This window comes from Engystomops pustulosus, chromosome 1, assembly GCF_040894005.1.
Source record: "Engystomops pustulosus chromosome 1, aEngPut4.maternal, whole genome shotgun sequence".
In the NCBI taxonomy this organism is placed as follows: Eukaryota; Metazoa; Chordata; class Amphibia; order Anura; family Leptodactylidae; genus Engystomops; species Engystomops pustulosus.
Window position 1 is genome coordinate 185,095,653 of NC_092411.1, and position 20,094 is coordinate 185,115,746.

A 20,094-nucleotide genomic window follows, 5' to 3' on the forward strand; every position below is an offset into this window, starting at 1 on the left:
TCTTCACCCTTAGGCTTAAACATAGATGCAGACACAGACAGCTGGCATATTACATTGGTAAACCAGTCTATCCGTGTCTGTCTATTTAAAGATTAGGCCCCTGCCCACCAGGGCTTTGCTGCACGGCTCACCACCAATCTGGTGGCTCACTCCCCAACAGCCAACGAGGCGACCACCTGGTGAGGGTGGGATTATCCCACGTTGATCGCAAAGGCTCAGCTTCTGAGCCCAGGTGATGACTATCATAACTGTACGTCATGATGCGGCAAGTACCCACACCTTATGAAGTCCAGTTACATCAAGGTGCGGGAAGGGGTTAATACTTGGTGTTCAAACCCTTTTTGTCAACACAACAGTTAAATGTTTTTTGTAGTTGATGATGAGGTTTGTGCACATGTTTGGAGGCACCAGCAGCTTCAAAAACTTGTCTGCTGCTATGACAAGGCATTATTTTTGCAGCTGCTTTTTTAACCTGACATAATTTCCTGTTGGAAAGAGTCCTCAACTTTCTCTTATCAGCACCCACACGTGTGCTGTGCATCAGCTATATATTTCTTGATTGTGTGATCACAGAACCGATTGTGCTTATCGCAGCAAAGACATACCGGTAACACCCGCACATCGCTGCCGGCAAAGGTGCCGGGGGCTTCAAAAAGATGGCGGCACATGGGCGCCGCCATCTTGTTGAAGATCTTCGCTCCCTGTGACGTCATCGGCGAGCGGCGATCCGTTGCCATGACAGCCTTGGGTCTTCCAAAGTCTGTCTCGTTTCAATCTATTGATTACAATGTGCGATTTGTAAAAGTACAAATTAAAAAAAAGTTTAAAAAATTATAATAAAAAAACCTAAAAATTCAAATCAACCCCCCTTTCCCTAGAAATAGAAATCATAAACCCATAAGCTATCACCGCATCTGAAAATGCTAGTTCTAGCAAAATATAATAACATTTTTTCACCGTGTTTAACCCCGTAACGGAAAAAAGAGCCCAAAGTCGAAAATGGCACTTTTTTGCCATTTTGAAAAATATAAAAAATTCAATAAGAAGTGATCAAAAGGTCGTAAATTCATAAAAATGGTAGTATTGACAACTTTATCAAAAGTCGCAAAAAAATACCACCCACAGCTCTGTACACCGAAGTATAAAAGAGTTATTTGTGGCAAAAGATGGGAAAAATTAAAAAAAAAAAAATTGTACAGGAGGTTTTCATTTTTGTAAATGTATGAAAACATTGTTAAACCTATACAAATTTGGTATCGCCGTGATCGCACCTACCCAAAGAATGAAGTAGACATGTCATTTGGGACGCACAGTGAAAGCCTTAAATTCCAAGCCCACGAGAAAACGCTGCAAATGCGGCTTGTTCACCAATTTCACAGCATTTTTAATTTTTTTCCCGCTTCCCAGTACACCGCATAGGGATTTTTATGCAGGGCCCCAACTGCCCTCTTGACTTTTGTAAGGTGAGTCCTAATTAACCATTTCATGGTTGTCCTAGTACCAGGAACTTGAACACAAAACTAAGACACGTCAATCTCTTAGTGTATGTAAAGATCTTCTCTCGTTTAATCTCCCAAAATGCATAATATCACAGACAGAAGAGTAGGCGTGAATAGTATACTGGTCATCAGCACATTCTGGGAAAAAAAAAATTAATTAATTGTGCTCAGTTCTCAAGGACCTTGTACACAGATATTGTTTATACTAATTTGCTGAGAAGAAGAAGATAAGCGGACTCCAGAATCATAATATAATGTAGCATCAAGGACAGACTGGCTTCTCATTAAATGTCAAAGGGTATTAGCTGACAGGCGAGCAAACAGGTTACATAAAATGAAGTTTGAATCATGACATTAACTTGACAATGGTCAGGGAACATGGCCGCTGTATCTAAAATGGCGGACAGTAGTCAAGATGCCGTCCGAAACCAGTGCAATCTCCTTAACAATTCCCCCCTTTGAGCTTTGCTGGCCAGTAAATCCATCCTGAGCGACCTCCTCAAGCTCCAGGTCCCCACAGGTAGGCTAAGCCCTCACCTGCTGGACTTGTTAACTCTTCACCAGATCCCCTGGAGGCCAGTCACTCAGGGGTTACAGGCCTGCACACTCAGATCACATCACTGAGTTCCCATAATTCATAGGTTTGTAAACAGGCTGGTTCTCCAACAGGCAGCATCATCCTCCACTCCGGGCACTTCTCCTGTTGTGGTTCTTAACGCTTGGACGGCCATCTTGGACATGGTGGACTTGATGAGGGGGACCACACAACACGCAACAAGTGACAAGAGCAAAATCACAATCCCCTATATCACCCCCACTTAAAGGAAACCCTTCCAATCCCCCAACCACAAAGTGAAGGACAAAGTGTCCACTCCAGAGTTTCTCTTGAGTTCCCTGGACAGTCCTTCAATCTCTTTAAGTGCATGGGTAATGGATCCATAGGGGGCGATGTCATCTGGGATGTATATGCGGCAAGCCACTCCCACCATCTTACAGACTCCTCCCTTCTCAGCAAGGGTCATGTCCAAAGCCATGCGGTTCCGGGAAGCATCTCGGATATAATTCACAAATCTCTGTTGATTACAATAAAAACAGTTAACCCAACCAACATCTTTGCTCATAGGTACCTGGGTAATAATGGACTCTAGACCTGCCCATATCTGATTGTGGGCCTTGAACTCATCTGGGACCCACCTTGGTGCTCCCACTGTATTCATATAAATGTTGTCATCTAGGTGCTTCTCTCTTAGACTTTCAGAATCCTTTGAGATTCTCCACCTTTTCTTTATGTGTCTGATCAACCTTATCCGTGGGGATCACGATGAAGGAATGCACAAGTGTTATCACAGTACACTCTCCTTCCCAGCCTCTAGGCTTGACCTGACTCCCCTATCCCCACAAATCCAGTACACATCAGACACTGCTAATACAGGGTTACTTGTGCTGTCAATGTTATATTAGGTCATTGTCTTGTTGCACCAACCATAGGTAAAGTCTCCTACCCTGGGGGCATCCTGGTCAGCCCTATAGATACAGTGATAGTCATGGTTGGGGTGTCCCTGAGCATACAGTCAGTCAGAAGAGACCGGCTAGCAAGAAGAATAAGTAAGTTTGCAATAGAAAGCGTGGAAGCGTGCTGACTTCCCTCTAGCTTCACAGACGTGGCACTGGTCAGCAGGACTTGGAAAGGACCATCGTAGCGAGGCTCCAGACTCTCTCTCTGGTGTCTCTTTACCACCACGTAGTCTCCAGGCTTCAGGTTATGCGTCCTGAGGTTTCTGTCTGGATCTGAATCAGAAACACTTTTGCAGACCTTTTCCAAGGCCTGGCTCAACTGGGTGGCATGTCCCACCTGGTTTCCTGCCAGCTATAGCGTCTGTGGGAAGTAGGGGCCTAGCCTGGGTGCACAACCAAAAAGTACTTCAAAGGGGGACAATCCCATCTTTCTGTTGGAGGTGGTCCTAACTGAATAGTTTGCAGCAGGAAGGCACTCGCGCCATGGTTTCCCTGTTATTTCCATGGCCTCCTGGATCTCTAACTTAAGAGTGCTGTTTAGTTTTTCAATTCCACCACTAACTTGGGAAAGGTAAGGGGTGTGCAAGGCCTGTTCTACACCCAGGAGGGACAAGGCTTCAGGTCTTTACCTGTCCAGTGAAGTGGGTTCTGCGACCGGACTCTATGATCTCTGGAAGCCCAAACCTGCAAAAAAATCTCACTCACCAACTTCTTGGCTGCAGCTCTGGCAGTAGCCTTGGTCATGGGAAAAGCTTCTGGCCACCCTGGAAAGAGATCAATGCACACAGGCACGTACTCCTACGTACCACTTTTTAGTAGCTGGATAAAATCCATCTGCAGTCTCTGGAAGGGATACAGCAGCTTCGGTGTCACCTTCTGTGGGGTCTTTACCACCTTACCCGGACTGTGGCGGGCACAAACTATAAAGGCTTTCACTACTCTAGTGACAGGGGTAGTAATGCCCGGGGCAAACCACTGGTGGTTTATGAGCGCTAGCATGGCCATTTTGGATATGTGTGTGTCCGTGGGCTACTCGACTTACTGTTGGGTGCAGGGCTCTGGGCAGGCACACACTCTCTCCCAGCATCCAGGTCCCATCGGCATCTGGGCTCCAGCTTTCCTACACACTTCCTTCACTTATGATGACTCTCGGGCCACCAGGGACTGGAACACCTGTGGATCAAACTTTAAGCTCAGAACTCACCGCTGAGACTTCAGGACAGTCTCTGGGCTCCATCTGTGCAGCTGCCTTCGCCATCCCGTCAGCCACATACTTGCCGTTGGCTTGTGGAGTTACCAAATTGTGTGTGCTTTTACTTTTATTATCCTCACCTCTTGTGGAAGTAAGGGAGCATCCATGAACTCTTTAACCAGCGTGCCCTGCTTAAAGGGGGTCCCTGCAGAGGTGAGGAAATCTCTAGCCTTCCATATGGGTTCATAGTTGTGTTTAGACCCCAGAACTATACCTTGAGTATAGATGTTTGCCTTTTTACCTTCCACCAGCTGTAACACTTCCCTGAGTGCCGTCACTTCACCTCCTGCGCTGACCTGTGTGGAGGGAGTGGTTCTGCTTGTACTACCTCATGTGCGCCACTGACCACTGTATATCCAGTGTAGAACCGTCTGTCTTCTCCTGCAGACCTGGAGCCATCTATGAGAAAAAAACTCAACATCTGGGTTAATCACCCTTCTCTCCCCCCTCTCTGAATCCTGGAAGACTGGTGACAGAACGGCAGGATTCAGAGCTGTGCACCTTATCTGTGTATCCTGGGGAATCAGGAGTGCACACTGGAGTCTGAGCTGTCTGGCCTTTGCTCAGATGCTTGGGCTGTATTTGGGTGAGGATACTGTGCAAGGTATATGGGGTTTGCACGGTAACTGAGTGTCCGAAACCAGTGCAATCTCCTTAACAGCATGTAATATTCAATATCATCACTATGAAGTGCAATTTGTGATGGAGAAAACAAGCCGTCACACAGCTCTTTACGTGTTAAAAAAAAAAATTATAGATTTTTGACTGTGGGGAGTGAAAAATAAAAACAAAAAAGGGCGAGGTCCTTGAAGGGTTAAGTAGTCTTGCCTTTAATTGGACACACCTGCCAAACTATTTAGCACCGGTGTCTGCAATTGCTTTCAGTGATATAATTAGCCCTGACACACATCCCCATCAATGAGTGTAACTGACAAACTTTCTTACTTTTTGACAAAAATAATCACTCCTAAACAATTTTTTGCATAATAATTTGGAACACAGTGGGGCATATTTACTTACCTGTCCGAGTCGCGATCCCCGTTCCGGACTCTCCAACGATGATGCACTGTGCCGCGATCCACGTAGATCCTTCGCTCGATATCCTGCATGTGTAGCTTCCACGATCAGGGTCGCCGGATTTCGCCTTCTTCTTCCTGGTGCATGTAAGTGCTTGGCTTGCGACACAAATTTAAATGTTAAATCCCACGCTTAGCCCGAATCCATCGGATGGTCCGACGGCCCGCCCCTGGATTTGTGTCGCGTGAAAGCTGGCGTGGTTGTGACACAATCCTATCGCGTGCGACACAATCACCGGCCCCATCCCTAAAAAGTCGGGAAACCCGACAAAATTGCGGCCACTGCACCCTTAGTAAATAAGCCCCAGTGTGTGTGGTTCATAGACTGACAAGGGCAGTGTGATGCTGCCCTACATGTTTTAAGAGGTATTAATTGTATGTTAAAGTATTGATTATTTTTTCCTCTTTGCTTATTTTAGGATGGTGAATGAAGAAAAAATAAATAATCAGAATGCCAGAAAAATTAGTTTTTCTGATCTTTTCTTTAAGACTGCAACAGCTGGACATACAGCCAATAGGTTTGTCTATCACTAATTTCTTACATTAAAGATCACAAAATAAAAAAAAAAAATTTTAACCTCATTCCATGGCAATTTGGTAAGAAGTTTTGCTTTTTTTGAGTTCTCATAGAAAAGTACCTACATGTATACAAACACACCGGTTGGTTACCATGACTAGACACCGCCTGAGCAGAAAGCAAAAATATATAAATCTGCTTCTCTTACTGCCTATAACATGCTGCTTGCAGATCAGACGCCATTGTGGTTGTAACTAGTTGCTCTCCAATATTAATACAGGCAGTCCCCGGGTTAAGTGCAAGATAGGGTCTGGAGGTTTGTTCTTAAGTTGAATTTGTATGTAAGTCGAAACTGTATATTTTATAATTGTAGATTCAGACAAAAAAAAATTTGGCCCCAGTGACAATTGGAGTTTAAACATTTTTTGCTGTAATGGGACCAAGGATTATCAATAAAGCTTTATTACAGACACCTTACAGCTGATCATTGCAGTCTGGGACTATAGTAACATCCAGAGAGCTTCACCAGAGGTCAGAGGGGTCTGTCTGTAACTATGGGTTGTCTGTAAGTCGAGTGTCCTTAAGTAGGGGACCGCCTGTAACCAGTTATTGTGAATAGCTTGTCATTTTTTGAATTTTCATCACGTTTTTTGTTGTTCTTGTATACTATACCAGGTTATCAACTGTAGTCTCTGAAGCTACTGCTCCATCAACCACTGTTCCTGAGGAAGAGTTTGTAATTGAAGACTTGGCAGACATTAATGAATTAAAGCTCCTGACCATTCCGATAAAGGCAAAATCTTCACAAATTAATTGTGTTGATAAGAAACAGAAATCTGTCCAACACTTGTTGAAAACTGATAAGCATGTCAATGACCCTGGATTAGAGGTGATGAAAGCTACTGTTCCAGAAGTTGCAGAAGGCATGGAAGTGGCTTCATCGCAAGATCCTGAAGACGTAGAAGACATTGCAAGTATTCATCAGGATGCTGGATCTCCATTTGTAAACCTTGAAGAAAATGACTCTAATCATACAGTGAATGCCAATTCTAATGATATGAACCAAGGGCAACAATTACATTATATCAGGGTTACTCCTCGAAAAATGGATGATTTGTGCTCTGAAAATTTTTTGGGTGATTTAGATGAGAAATTCAGTATCCAACTTAGAAAAGGTAAGGGGTGTTTTTGTATGTTGAAGGGAATGTGTCAGCTACATGCTATGTTAGGTAGCATTGCTGAAGAGATGTGTAACAAAACTTTTGTGTGTGTTCTTGGCAACCGCAAGAGTATGAAAAATGGATTTATATTCCAGGATGTATGTATCTTTTCCATGTTTTCTCAGTGCTCTGCACTCGGCTCTCTACATTGAACTAATCTAAAGGTGTGTTAAGAGCTTGTACACTATGGGAAGTGGTTGTGGAGCAGCAAGCAGTGTGAGCACATTTTGTTGGAGAACAGTACAGCACACAAGACACACTGAAGGTCAGCTCACCTGAAGTAATGAACGCTGTTAAAGGAAACCTGTCCGCAGAAATTGACCTAATAAAGCACTACCGGTATGTTATCATGGCCCAGCGTGGTGGCATTGTCCAGAAAATGAACTTTGAATTGACATGTAATTTGGTTGTATCAAGGAGGCAGAGAGTTTAACACTGAAGTCAAGCTTTCCTTTCCTTGCCGTTTTCACTGTAATTGATGGTCCTACATCCAGATACATCACTAACCAGATCTCCTTCATTCTGAGGTGGGGAGAGCTTGACTTCAATGCTGAGATCTGCACCTCTATGACTTTATACAACCAATTTACATCTCACTTGAAGGTTGATTTTCTGAATGATGCCACCACACTGATCCATGAAAGAAACATGATCTGGAAGGTGTTAATCTGCTTTCCACCATACTGGTAATAGTAAATTGTGCCAATTTCTGATAAAATGAAGTTTGCATATACAATGGCAAAGGATAAGGAACAGCAAGAGAGAAAGACTGAAATTAGCCTTGGAGTTTCGATAAAAGCATTTTAATCATGGCCTTGATTAATTGAAACATGTAGGCTAGTTTCAGTCTTTGATGTTCTTAATGCTTTGCCATTGTGTATGCAAATTGTTTAAGTGAAGATAAGTATTTTTTCCATCCCGATTTGAAGGTGGAGTCTTTTCCTTGTGAGCTACATTACTCTAACCTTATTTTTCACATTTTTGTAGCTATGAACAATATACCGTTACCATTCAGCCCTGTCAGCCCACTGTGAACTGTGTTAAAGCTCGCCTGGATGCTGATCAGTTCTCCAATTTTAAAGAAAATTTTTGACCCTCCTTACTGGGTTAGCTAGCTGTTTTAGCTACTATCACTCCTTAGGCTGGTCAGTGTAAAATTCCAAAGTGTAGGTGGCGACTCTCTAAGCAGACACTTCATGATTTCTGTGTGCTGACAGAGTGCTTATCAGGGTCTACACTTTTATTTAGCTTCTGAACATTCTACTAGTATCTGATACATAGAAAAAGAGAGGTTAGACCGATCAGAGATGAGAGATGATGAGATACATGAGATGGATATAAAACTCAATGACAATTTTTGTAGAAGGAAGAATGGCACTGCTACATCTTGAAATTTCAGTGTGAATAGTCACCTAATAAGCTTGTTCACAAATTGGACACACCTGGGTGATCGTTTAAGTGAATATAGATTCCTTTTGTCAAAGAATCAGTGGTGCTCTATTCTCAGAGTTAGCTAGTATAAAAAATTGCAAAAAGAGAGATATACAAAATTCACAGAAGGGATAAAGGGAGAACTGTTAAACACCTCACATATGGAGGTGTTTCACAGTCCTCCCTTTATCCCCTTTGTGCTTGTTTTTCATGCCTGTAACTATGAAATAAATGTTTTTCTAAGAAGACTTTGCAACTAAATGGCGAGTGGCATTCTTTTTCTATATCTATCTTTTTGCCATAAAAACACAATGACAGCTCTGCCAACTCACCTATAACACATACAGTCAGCTCTGCTGTATGCCTCCCTCCCGGATAAAGACTTTGGGGCACATTTACATACCTGACCGCTGAAGTTCACGAGGTACAGAGTGTCCGACGATTATGCACTCTAGCACGATTCGCTAAGATTGTGCGCCCGATATCCTTTATGTGTAGCTTCCCCGCTCAGGTCCGCCGGAGTTCACCGTCTTCTTCCTGGTGTATATATATGTAAGTGCATTGTCTTGCGACACAATTTGAATCTTAAATCCCACGCTCATTCTGAATCAGTCAGCTCCACTGGTAACTGCTACAGAGGTGCTATTCTGGAGTCATAGGTAAGTGTTGGGTGGCAAGTCAGTACTTGATCGTCACATGCTTAATCAGGCACCTCTGATGCACGGTCTGAACAGAGCATTGACATGCCTTTTGTGCCAATGTCACAGCTGTGGCCTGTCATTGGTCTAATGGTGACATGCAAACTGCACACAGTACAAGAACAAAACCTCTGAAGCTGATGTGTAGTAAGGAAAGTTTTATACTCAAACACATTGCTGCATTCAATCCCTTTAAATAGTGGTCCATTTTGTCATTAAACCTTTGTATCTAGATACCTTTTGTTTCAGTGGAGTGAGGCTGTAATTTTTGTACAGTAATAAAATGCCTTCTTTTGCTTTAAATTTTAGGTAAAAGTAATGTAAAATCCACAGATGCTGTTAAAAACACAAAGAAATCCAAACAAACTGAAAAAAAACTGGAGGAAGGACTAGAGAAAGAGGAAAAAACAAAAATGAATGTTGCTGAAATGAAGACTAAGAAACCTAGCAAGCTTGTAAAATCTTCAAAGGCAAACCACAAACCAGAATCCATGAGGGACTATATTCCAAATGACCTTGAAGATGAAAAGATTCTTGAGGCTTCAACTACCACACGGGCCTTACTGAAAAGAGCATGCAAAATTGAAGTTAAAACAGACCTAAAGAAAAGGAAAGAGAGAAATGTTAATGGGAAACCTCTGCATCAAAGTTTATATAATGAAAACAGTGATGAAGCACAGACAAAGATTGATGAAAGTCTGCAGTCAAAGTAAGTACTTTATATAATTGTGTATAAGCCAAGTTTTCAGCACAAAAAATGAGCTGAAAAACCTCACCTCGGCTTATACACGAGTCAATTTAAAAAAAAAAAAAATGTAATACTCACCCTCCGGTGCCCTGATCCCTGGCGGCGGCTCCCGAACCCGATGTTAAGCACATTAAAAAAATTAACTTAATACTCACCTTCCAGCGATACTCACCCCCGATCCTCGCCAGCCTGCCCTTAAAGGGGTTGTCCGAGAGTTACGGAAAAAAACTATAGGTGGCTGGGAGCGTGCTGCTTAAAACAATAAAGATGTACTTACCTTCCGGTGCCCTCCGGTATTCAGAGGGGGTGCATTCAGCTTCCGGCCGGCCGTGGCCGGGTACGCCTATCCGTTCCTATTCACAGCATTGTGAATGCGGGCCGGAAGGTTGTTGGGTCCGGCCGGAAGCTTGTTTGTTTGGTTTCCCGGCTGCTGTCGCTCCGGTCCGGGCGCCATGTAAACAGAGGGCACCGGAAGGTAAGTACATCTTTATTGTTTTAAGCAGCCCGCTCCCGGCCACCTATAGTTTTTTTTCAAAACTCGGACAACCCCTTTAACATACAGGGAGCAGGCTGGCTGTATACTCTATGGGGCTGGCTGGCTGTATACTCTATGGGGCTTGCTGGCTGTATACCACTTGGGGCTGGCTGTATACTACACCCGCGGCTTATACTTGAGTCAATAGGCTTTCCCAGTTTTGGTGGTAAAATTTGGGGTCTCGGCTTATACTCGGCTCGGCTTATACTCTAGTACAGCGATGGCGAACCTATGGCACGCGTGCCACAGACGGCACGCGAAGCCGTTTCTGTTGGCACGCGTACCGTCGCCAGTAAGCCTCTGCCCGCTGCCCGTAAAAAATTTGGTCTATGCGAGCGGCGGAACTACGCGCCGCTCCATAGACAGAACCGCAGTGTTTTTGCGCATGCGCGGTAACTTGGGAAGCGCTGAAAGTTTCAGTCGCTCCCATAGAAACCGCGCATGCGCATTAATTATCCCGGGCCGCTCCGCTCTGCTCTGCTCCCTCCCTGTCCGCTCTACTCTGTCCCGGTCCGCTCCGCACTGCTTTGCTCCCTCTGTCCCGTTCCGTAGCCCCACTCTCCTCTGCTCCATAGCCCCCCTCTCTACCTCTCCGTAGCCCCCCTCTCTACCGCTCCGTAGCCCCCCTCTCTACCGCTCCGTGGCCCCCCTCTCCTCCGCTCCGTGGCCCCCCTCTCCTCCGCTCCGTGGCCCCCCTCTCCTCCGCTCCGTGGCCCCCCTCTCCTCCGCTCCGTAGCCCCCCTCTCCTCCGCTCCAGGTGGGAGTGGAGAATGCATACAGTGTAACCTGCATGCATTCCTGGAGAACCTTCCTGTAGAATAAAAGAAAATAAAGTAAGTTTATCTGTGTATATGTATGTAATGAGTATATGTATGTGTATATGTATGTAATATGTAATATGTATATGTATGTAATATGTATATGTATGTAATGAGTATATTAATATGTATATGTATGTAATGAGTATATGTATGTGTATATGTATGTAATGAGTATATGTATGTGTATATGTATGTAATGAGTATATGTATGTGTATATGTATGTAATGTGTATATGTAGGTGTTTATATGTGTATACATATATATATTATATATATATATATATATATATATATATATATATATATATATATATATATATATATATTCTGTATGTATTTTATACTACATGGCGATAAGCTGTATGCATTTTATCATACATGGCGGCATTCTGTATGCATTTTATACTACATGGCAAATTCTGTATGCATTTTATACTACTTGGCGGCATTCTGTATGCATTTTATACTACTTGGCGGCATTCTGTATGCATTTTATACTACATGGCGACATTCTGTATGCATTTTATACTACTTGGTGGCATTCTGTATGCATTTTATACTACTTGGCGGCATTCTGTATGCATTTTATACTACATGGCGACATTCTGTATGCATTTTATACTACTTGGCGGCATTCTGTATGCATTTTATACTACTTGGCGGCATTCTGTATGCATTTTATACTACTTGGCGGCATTCTGTATGCATTTTATACTACATGGCGACAAGCTTTATGCATTTTATACTACATAGTGACAAGCTGTATGCATTTTATACTATATTACGTATATGGTGGGGGGGCGTCTCTCTATGGCTCGTTTTCTCAATTAAAACCTTGTTATTCTAGTTAAATTTTTGTGTTGGCACTTCACTTCAAGTCAGAAGGGTTTGGGTTGCATTTTGGGCACTCGGCCTCTAAAAGGTTCGCCATCACTGCTCTAGTATATACGGTACTAATAAACAACATAAAAACTGCACAATTGTACACAAGCTGCACACCAGAAGACAGGGTCAGTACAGATGCATCAAATGACCTACTTACTCAATGGCCTAAGAATATACAGCAGCAATACTAATACATAAAATTAAAAAATAGTGCTTTATTCAATATGCGTTAAAAACCAACAAAGGCAGCATTGGTGCTCACGGACTGAACACAGCACAAAGAAGTATTCAATGAGCCCCACTTCCACTAATCAGTAGTTTAGCTAATCAAATAAAGCAATCAATCCTGGAAATAAGAAAATAATACACATTATATTCTTGTGGAGTAGTACGAAGGGATACCGCTATGCAACGGTTGCAGATGGTGGCTTTCTCGCCTAAGTAATGAATTGGTACCATTGTCTGTCTGTCCTGGTGATCAGTACATCCAAAAAGGGTAATATTTTGTCATCTATTTTTGTTGACAAAATGACACAAGTATATAACTACTATAATACTGCCCCCTATGTACAAGAATATAACTACTATAATACTGCCCCCTATGTACAAGAATATAACTTCTATAATACTGCCCCCTATGTACAAGAATATAACTTCTATAATACTGCCCTCTATGTACAAGAATATAACTACTATAATACTGCCCCCTATGTACAAGAATATAACTACTATAACACTGCCCTCTATGTACAAGAATATAACTACTATAATACTGCCCCCTAGGTACAAGAACACAACTAGTTGTAGTCCCCACCCTGGCTGCCCCCAGTTCTAGTTTTCCTCCCTGCCGCCCCCAGTTCTAGTTTCCCCCCCTACTCCCCCTGCTGCCCCCAGTTCTAGCCCCCCCCCTGCTGCCCCCAGTTCTAGCCCCCCCCCTGCTGCCCCCAGTTCTAGCCCCCCCCCTGCTGCCCCCAGTTCTAGCCCCCCCCTGCTGCCCACAGTTCTAGCCCCCACTTCTGCCCCCAGTGCTACCCCCCCCTGCTGCCCCCTGTTCTAGTTTTCCCCCCTACTCCCCCGCTGCTCCCAGTTATAGTTTCTCCTCACTGTGAGTTTGAGCAGCTCTGTCTCACAGGAGGCTGTATGGAGGAGAAGCGGGAGGATCATGTGATGATGATATCATCACAGGTCCTTTAGCTTCTCCTGTATTCAGCAAAGAAAGTCCTGCAGAACAGTGTGCTTACTGCACACTTATTCTATTCCGCTTTTGCCACGAATTGCGGCAAAACCGAATAGAATATCGTCCTTGTTGCTGCACTAGAAACGGCACACAGCAGGGTGGGGGCCGCAACCTGAGGGTCGGCAGGCCACATGCGGCCTGCGGGTTTTGCACCCCTGAGCTTAGATAGTTAGATAGATATGAGCTTGATAGATAGATATTAGATAGTTGGATATTAGAATATAGATATAATATATATATCAATGGTGGCGGACCTTTTGGAGCCCGAGTGCCCAAGCTACAACCTAACCCCACTTATATGTCGCAAAATGCCAACATGCCAATTTAAGCAGCAACTTATCGATCCCTGTTGTATCACAGGTTTTAATTGTATTAGCGTCCTGAGTTCACCAATACCATAGAAAGATGATTGAGAAATTTGTATTGTAGATTCCCTCCAGGGTCCCCTGAAGAGGAAGAATCTGGGGACCCAGAAAAGGAGGTCCAACGACAATCCATCTCTATCCACAAATTATAAGACCCAAGAAGTGTGTAATTTTTGAAAATCTTTGCTGGAACTCACATTGCGACATTAAAAATTCAGACACAAACAGTCTTCTGTTCCCTAAATATTCCATAGTTTATCATACCAAACTGCCCCACATGGTTATTTTATATAAAGCCCCCTAACCCCCTATGGATTTATTAGAAACCGCCCCCCCTGATCTACATGGATTCCTTATATACAGACTTTTGTGGCTCATTGTAATGAAACTGCAAATGCCATGACGTTCTCGGAAGCTACGATCGGAACCAAGATGGCGGCGCCCAAGCACCACTGTCTTTTAAATGCCACTGGTGGCATCTGAGGGGTTAATACCAGCCTTTGGTGCTATCACTGGTCACCGGTATTAGCAGTGGGTATTTGCTGCAATATGCTGCAAACCCCACCCTTGTATGAAGAACCCTCTTAATACAGCCTCAGCACCTCTGCACCGAACATGTATGGCATAGTGCGCAAAGGGGTTAATAATATGTTCCATTGTATGCCTGTAGAGGGCATAAGTTGAAGCCAGCATTCAATGGTATACATTAATCATGCTCAACTAAACCTTTTTTCACATGGGATAGGGCCTAACTTACTGATCAATGGGGGTCTCGGTGATGAGACCCCCACACATCATGAAAACTAGGGGTCTGATGGGGTCCCACGTACCTCCGTCGACCCCTCGTCGCTCCGTCAGATTAATGGAGCAAAATGGTCATGCGCGGCCGTGATTTGTGGGTGTCTCATCACTAACTTTTGTTCATGGGAAAACCTCTTTTAAATGTTGCAGTTCCCGCTTGTAGTGATAGATATCCAGTGCTGTGTTTTGTAAATATTTTATCTTCTTTTGACAGAAAAAACGCTAAAATGAAGAGTATTAGCACACCATGTCCTTCTGCCAACAACGAAGAAGGCTCTGTTTTGTAAGTAATTGTATTTTATGGAATTCAGGAGTGGATATTAACCCCTTACCAGCGTGAGCCCTCTCTTCTAGCTCTGATCATGGCTGTTAACTCTTTGATTGTCGCTGGTAGTTAAAAGCCAGCGTGCTTTGATTGTTGCTTCCTGTGATGTCATTGGGAGCACCAATCTGTCGCCATGAAAGCCTTGAGTCTTTATAAGACCCAAGAAGTGTGTAATTTTTGAAAATCTGTAAAAATGTGCTAGTGATGTCCAAAATAATAATAATAATAATATGGTAGGATCAATCAGACAACCTATGGTTAAAGTTCCCTAGGGGGTCTGAAAAATAGTTAAAAATAAAAAAACGTAAAAGTTCAAATCATCGTCCCTTTCTGTGGAACTGATAATCATAGACATGTTAGGTACCCCCAACTCACAAAAGTCCTGATCTATCAAAATATAATAACGGTTATTCCCTGCGTTGAACCCCGAAATGGAAAAAAAATGACAAATTGTCCGAAACGCCACATTTTGCAACATATAAATAATTTAATTAAAAGTGATCAAAATGTTGTATTGTCCCCAAAACGGTAGCAAAGAAATAATGAAATAAAAAAGGGGGCCAAGTCATTAAGTAATTACAAAATCATTAGTAAAACTTCAGTATTAAGGAAGACCTGTCACCAGAATTTTATCCCTCACACCAGTAATAAATGCTGGTAAAGGCTTTAAATATGGTCCTCCCCATATTACCTAAAATGATAGGCACTGTGCCTTAATTACAGCAGTTTTCTGATATGAGTATATGAGTCATATTTTGAATAGAAGATTAATGTCGTCTCCTGGCTACCAGTGATCCATGCTTCCTTTTTTTGATTGACAGCTCTGTGTAAACTGAGTAAGTCCTCTTCCTGTCATATTCAGAATTTACTCCTTACTCCATAGCTCCCAACCGTCCCGATTTTGACGGGACTTTCCCGTTTTTCGTACCTCTGCCCCGCGTCATGGGCAGCTATGATATTGTCACGGATTCTCCCCCCAGGTCCCGCTGTGTCCCGCTGCTGTGTCCGCATAGTAAATACTTTGAAAGTCTGAACTCACAGTACAGAATGGCTTCTACAGACATCGGGAGGGAATCCTTTTCAGAGAAGTGTCGGGCTTAGCGCAGAGCAGGGACCACGTCATCAGCCTCAGATCAGTATCTGTCCATATATGGTCACTGCATCTCCTAGGGTTCCCCAGAGCAGACATCGGGCAGGGAATCCTTTTCAGAGAAGTGTCGGCTTAGTGGAGAGAGCAGGGACCACGTCATCAGCTCAGATCTCTATCTGTCCATATATGGTCTCCAGGTCTTCCCCAGACACAAGCTCTTTATATAATTAAATTAAATAAAGTTTTGGCCAGGCTGAGATTCGAACCTAGGACCCTCTGCACCATAGACAGGAGCCTAACTAACTGAGCTATAAGCCCAGTGATAGAGAGCTGAGGATTTCTGGTAAGTAAGACATGTTATCTGCCATTTACACTGTGACACAGACTAATGCACTGATATATAGAGAGGGATCTTCTCAGAGATTATTATTGTAATTATTGAGACTATTATTATTATTATTATTATAAATTTTATTATTATGGAGATGATTATTAATAATGGTAAAAATAATAATAATCATCTCAATAATAATAATAATAATAATAATAATAATAGTCTCAATAATTACAATAATCTGAGAAGATCCCTCCCTATATACCAAGGCAGTATATAGTTCTTAGTTACCAAAATTCTCCACTTGTTAATCACAGAGGTTATAGCTCAGTGGGTTGAGGCGCTGTGTTATTATTGTACATGGACACTGCAGGTTCTAGGTTCAAATCCCATGCCGCCATTTTGTCCCTCTTTCCTTTTCCCAAATGTTGGGAGGTATGCCTTACTCAATATCAATAAAGTAAATTATATTACTTTACATTTACAAAAAAAAGATCTTGTCCTGCTCTTTATGCAGTCAGACTTTACTGCTGAATCAGAGGGTATATGGTAAATTTTCTTATTAACCCTTATTAAAGACACCTTATGTGATATCAATAGGGATACCAGGTTTCTGCCATGAGCTTCCAATAGTAATCTTGGCAGGGAAGCTCCCACAGTAGGTTCTCCTCTCATACACGAACGTCAAAGTAAAATAAGTATTTCCCAAAAAGTATTTCCTACCTACACATACTGTACTAATTCCAGTTAAAGGCTTCAGGAACTTTTTTCTTAAATAATTCTATTACACCTATTATGTTGTAACAAGCATTTCCCTAGTAGTTTGACCTGTATAACTGAATCCAGCACTCTGGTGAGGTGATGTACCTACTACAAGCTGCAGCTTAAATATGTGTGCGTTGTACTATCCTGTCCATCGCACCCACCTTATTTGTCTGTGGGTTAATGCTTTAACTCTTTAACTCCATAACGACGCACGCTGTAATAGTACGGTACGCATCTAGTGCAGGTGCATGGAGAGGGCTCTTCTTTTAGCTTCATATTCCCTTGTTTTTAAGTTAAAAGCCTTTAGATTTAAGCAAACTAGCCTCAGGGGCTCAAGGCTCCATTAACACCTATGGAGTCCCAGGCTAATTATTTCAAAAGCCTTTGTTTCCAAAACCCAGGGCATAAGAAGCTAAAAGAAGAGCAGTTCATGCCAGAGGTCGCACACACAAGTATGTCAGTGTGCTTGGTTTACAATCCTTCATCATGGTGATAGATGTGCTTTAACTTTTTTATTTTATTTTTTTGCTGTACTTCCAATGCTTAAAAATACCATTTTAGGACATTGTTGATTCTTAATTGTAGTTTATTTTATATTGAATATAATGTGTCTGGTTATTTAATCTACAGTGAAAGTGGACCTGCACGCCAAAGAGCACTTCCATTAAGTGAAATGGCGAAAGCAATCATATGTGGTTTGAGTTTTGCAGGTATGACTAAATTTGTATATTATTTAAACCTATTGAAGTCGTTGTTTATGTGTGCCAGTTTGCACATATACTGTTTTGGTTCAAGGAGTCTGGCAGCTAATGTTGTGAGCCTTAAATAGTAACTGAAAATTTTTTGACAAAAAATAGTTTTAGCACAGCCGGAAAGAGACTCTGATAACAATTCCAATGGTATCTATATACACTGTGTTCCAAATTATTATGCAAATAATATTTCTCATATTTTCTGAAATAACCTATATGAATTGCAGTCATTGTAATTTTCCAGTCATCAAGTATTCGAGTATAATTGAAATGTTTTTGAACAAACTGTCTATGATAACAGTATATTTAAAAAATAAAAATACACTCAAATGCATGTTCTAAATTATTATGCACAGCAAAGTTTTTTCATTTTTTATTAATTTCAGATTTTCATTAAGAACAAAAAAAATGGAATTTGTGACATTATAAGCATAAGCAGGTTATTACAAAATGAAATAAAACAGTTATCAAGTCAAAAACGTATTCTAGGTGATGTTACATTTGCACATAGGACCCCTTGTTGGAAAGGAGCTTCTGAACTCCCTCGTCCATTGAATTTGTCAGTTTTTGGATGGTTTCTGCTTCAATTGTTGTGCATGAGGACAGAATACCCTCCCAGAGCTGTTGCTTAGATGTGAACTGCCTCGCGCTATCACTGATGCTCCAGAGGTTCTCAATGGGGTTGAGGTCAGGGGAGCATGGGGCCCATACCATAACTTTGTGCTCTTTTATGTCCATAACAGCCAGAGATGCAGATGTGTTATTTGCAGCATGAGACGGTGCGTTATCATGCATGAAAATGATGGTTCTTGAACCATGGCAGGAAGTGCTGTTTGAGAAACTCCACATACATTATAGAGTTCATCTTTACCCCTTCAAGGATCCTGAAGGGGCTGACAATCTCACTCCCCATGAATCCAGCCCAAAACATTACTCCACCTCCTCCTTGTTGGCGCCGTAGCAGTGTTTACATGGGGTGTCGATCAACCAACCACTCCATCCATCTGGAACATTGAGCGTCACATAGCACTCATCGGTGAACAAAACAGTTTTGAAGTCACTCTTCATGTATTGTTTGGCCCACTGGAGCAGTTTCTGTGTGCAGTGGATAGAGGAGGTGGACAGGATGGCTTACGCACAGCTGCAAACCTCTGAAGGACCCTGCACCTTGTTGTTTGGGGGACGTTGGAGGCACCAGCAGCTTCAAAAACTTTTCTGCAGCTATGCTACAAGGCATTTTTGCAGCTGCTCTTTCAACCTGACATAATTGCCTTTTGGAAAGAGTCCTCACGGCATTTAACATGCCTTTCGGGGATCTTTCCCCCACGATCAGCACCCCCGCGCTGTTTTCGGGCGCGCCGATGGTTGCTATGACATCTCTGGGGTCCAGTCGGGACCCCAGAGATGTCTGAAGGTAGTGCTTTTAAGATGGCGTCTGTGACGTCATCTTAAAGGCACAGTGCCAGCCTATGCATGTGCATAGGCTGACACTGCTAATACCCTGCAATACAGTATTGCACAGTATTATCAGATGATTGCTTGTTCATGTCCCATGGTGGAAAAAGTTAAAAAAAAAAAAAAAAAAAGTTTCAATAAAAAATAAGTTTCTAAATCCCTAAAATTGCCCATAAGCCCCAAAACATACAGAGACATATATTGCTAAAAAAAAAGTGTAAATCATAACACAAACCCCACATATATAGTATCACCGCCTCCGTGACAATCCGTAGAATAAAATTAAATAAATATTGAACCCGTATGACGCCGTTTAAAAAACATTTTAAAAACCCGCCTAAAATTATGATTTTTACCTATTGAATCCCACAAAAAATGCAATAAAAAGTGACCAACAAAACATATGTACTCCTGAATGATACTGTTACAAAGTACAACATGTCCCGCAAAAGAAAAAGCCATCAACCAGCTCTGTAGCCACAAAAGTAAAAATGTTATGCCACTTGGAAGACGGCGATGCAAAAATGATAGATTTCCCCCCACATTAGGGTTTTATTTGGCAAATTTAGTAAAACTTAAGAAAAAATATTCATTTCTGGTATCCCTGTAATCGTATCGACCCATAAAATAAAGATAACAAGATTATTAGGCTATATGGTGAACACGAAAAAAAACCCTTAAAAATCCAGTACAGAATTTATGCTTTTCTACTCGTGACCTAAAAAAAAGTTCCTAAATTGTCAACAATAGGTGATATCAACCCCAAAATTGTA

The 20,094-nt window shown here is 42.3% G+C and overlaps 1 protein-coding gene across 7 annotated transcripts in view; it reads left to right on the top strand.

Moving 5' to 3' along the window:
• CENPC (centromere protein C) overlaps positions 1-20,094 on the top strand; it is a 127,472-nt gene that overhangs the window by 50,190 nt on the left and 57,188 nt on the right. For 6 of the 7 annotated variants that reach the window (XR_011848779.1, XM_072114920.1, XM_072114938.1 and 3 more), the window contains 5 exons: positions 5,762-5,860; positions 6,535-7,034; positions 9,518-9,917; positions 14,815-14,883; positions 17,745-17,824. Coding sequence is in view for 6 of the 7 variants with exons in the window: in XM_072114920.1 (XP_071971021.1) it covers positions 5,762-5,860; positions 6,535-7,034; positions 9,518-9,917; positions 14,815-14,883; positions 17,745-17,824 (1,148 nt within the window). In the remaining variant the exon portion in view is untranslated. The remainder of the gene's footprint in view (positions 1-5,761; positions 5,861-6,534; positions 7,035-9,517; positions 9,918-14,814; positions 14,884-17,744; positions 17,825-20,094) is intronic. The other variant, XM_072114948.1, reaches the window with a different exon arrangement.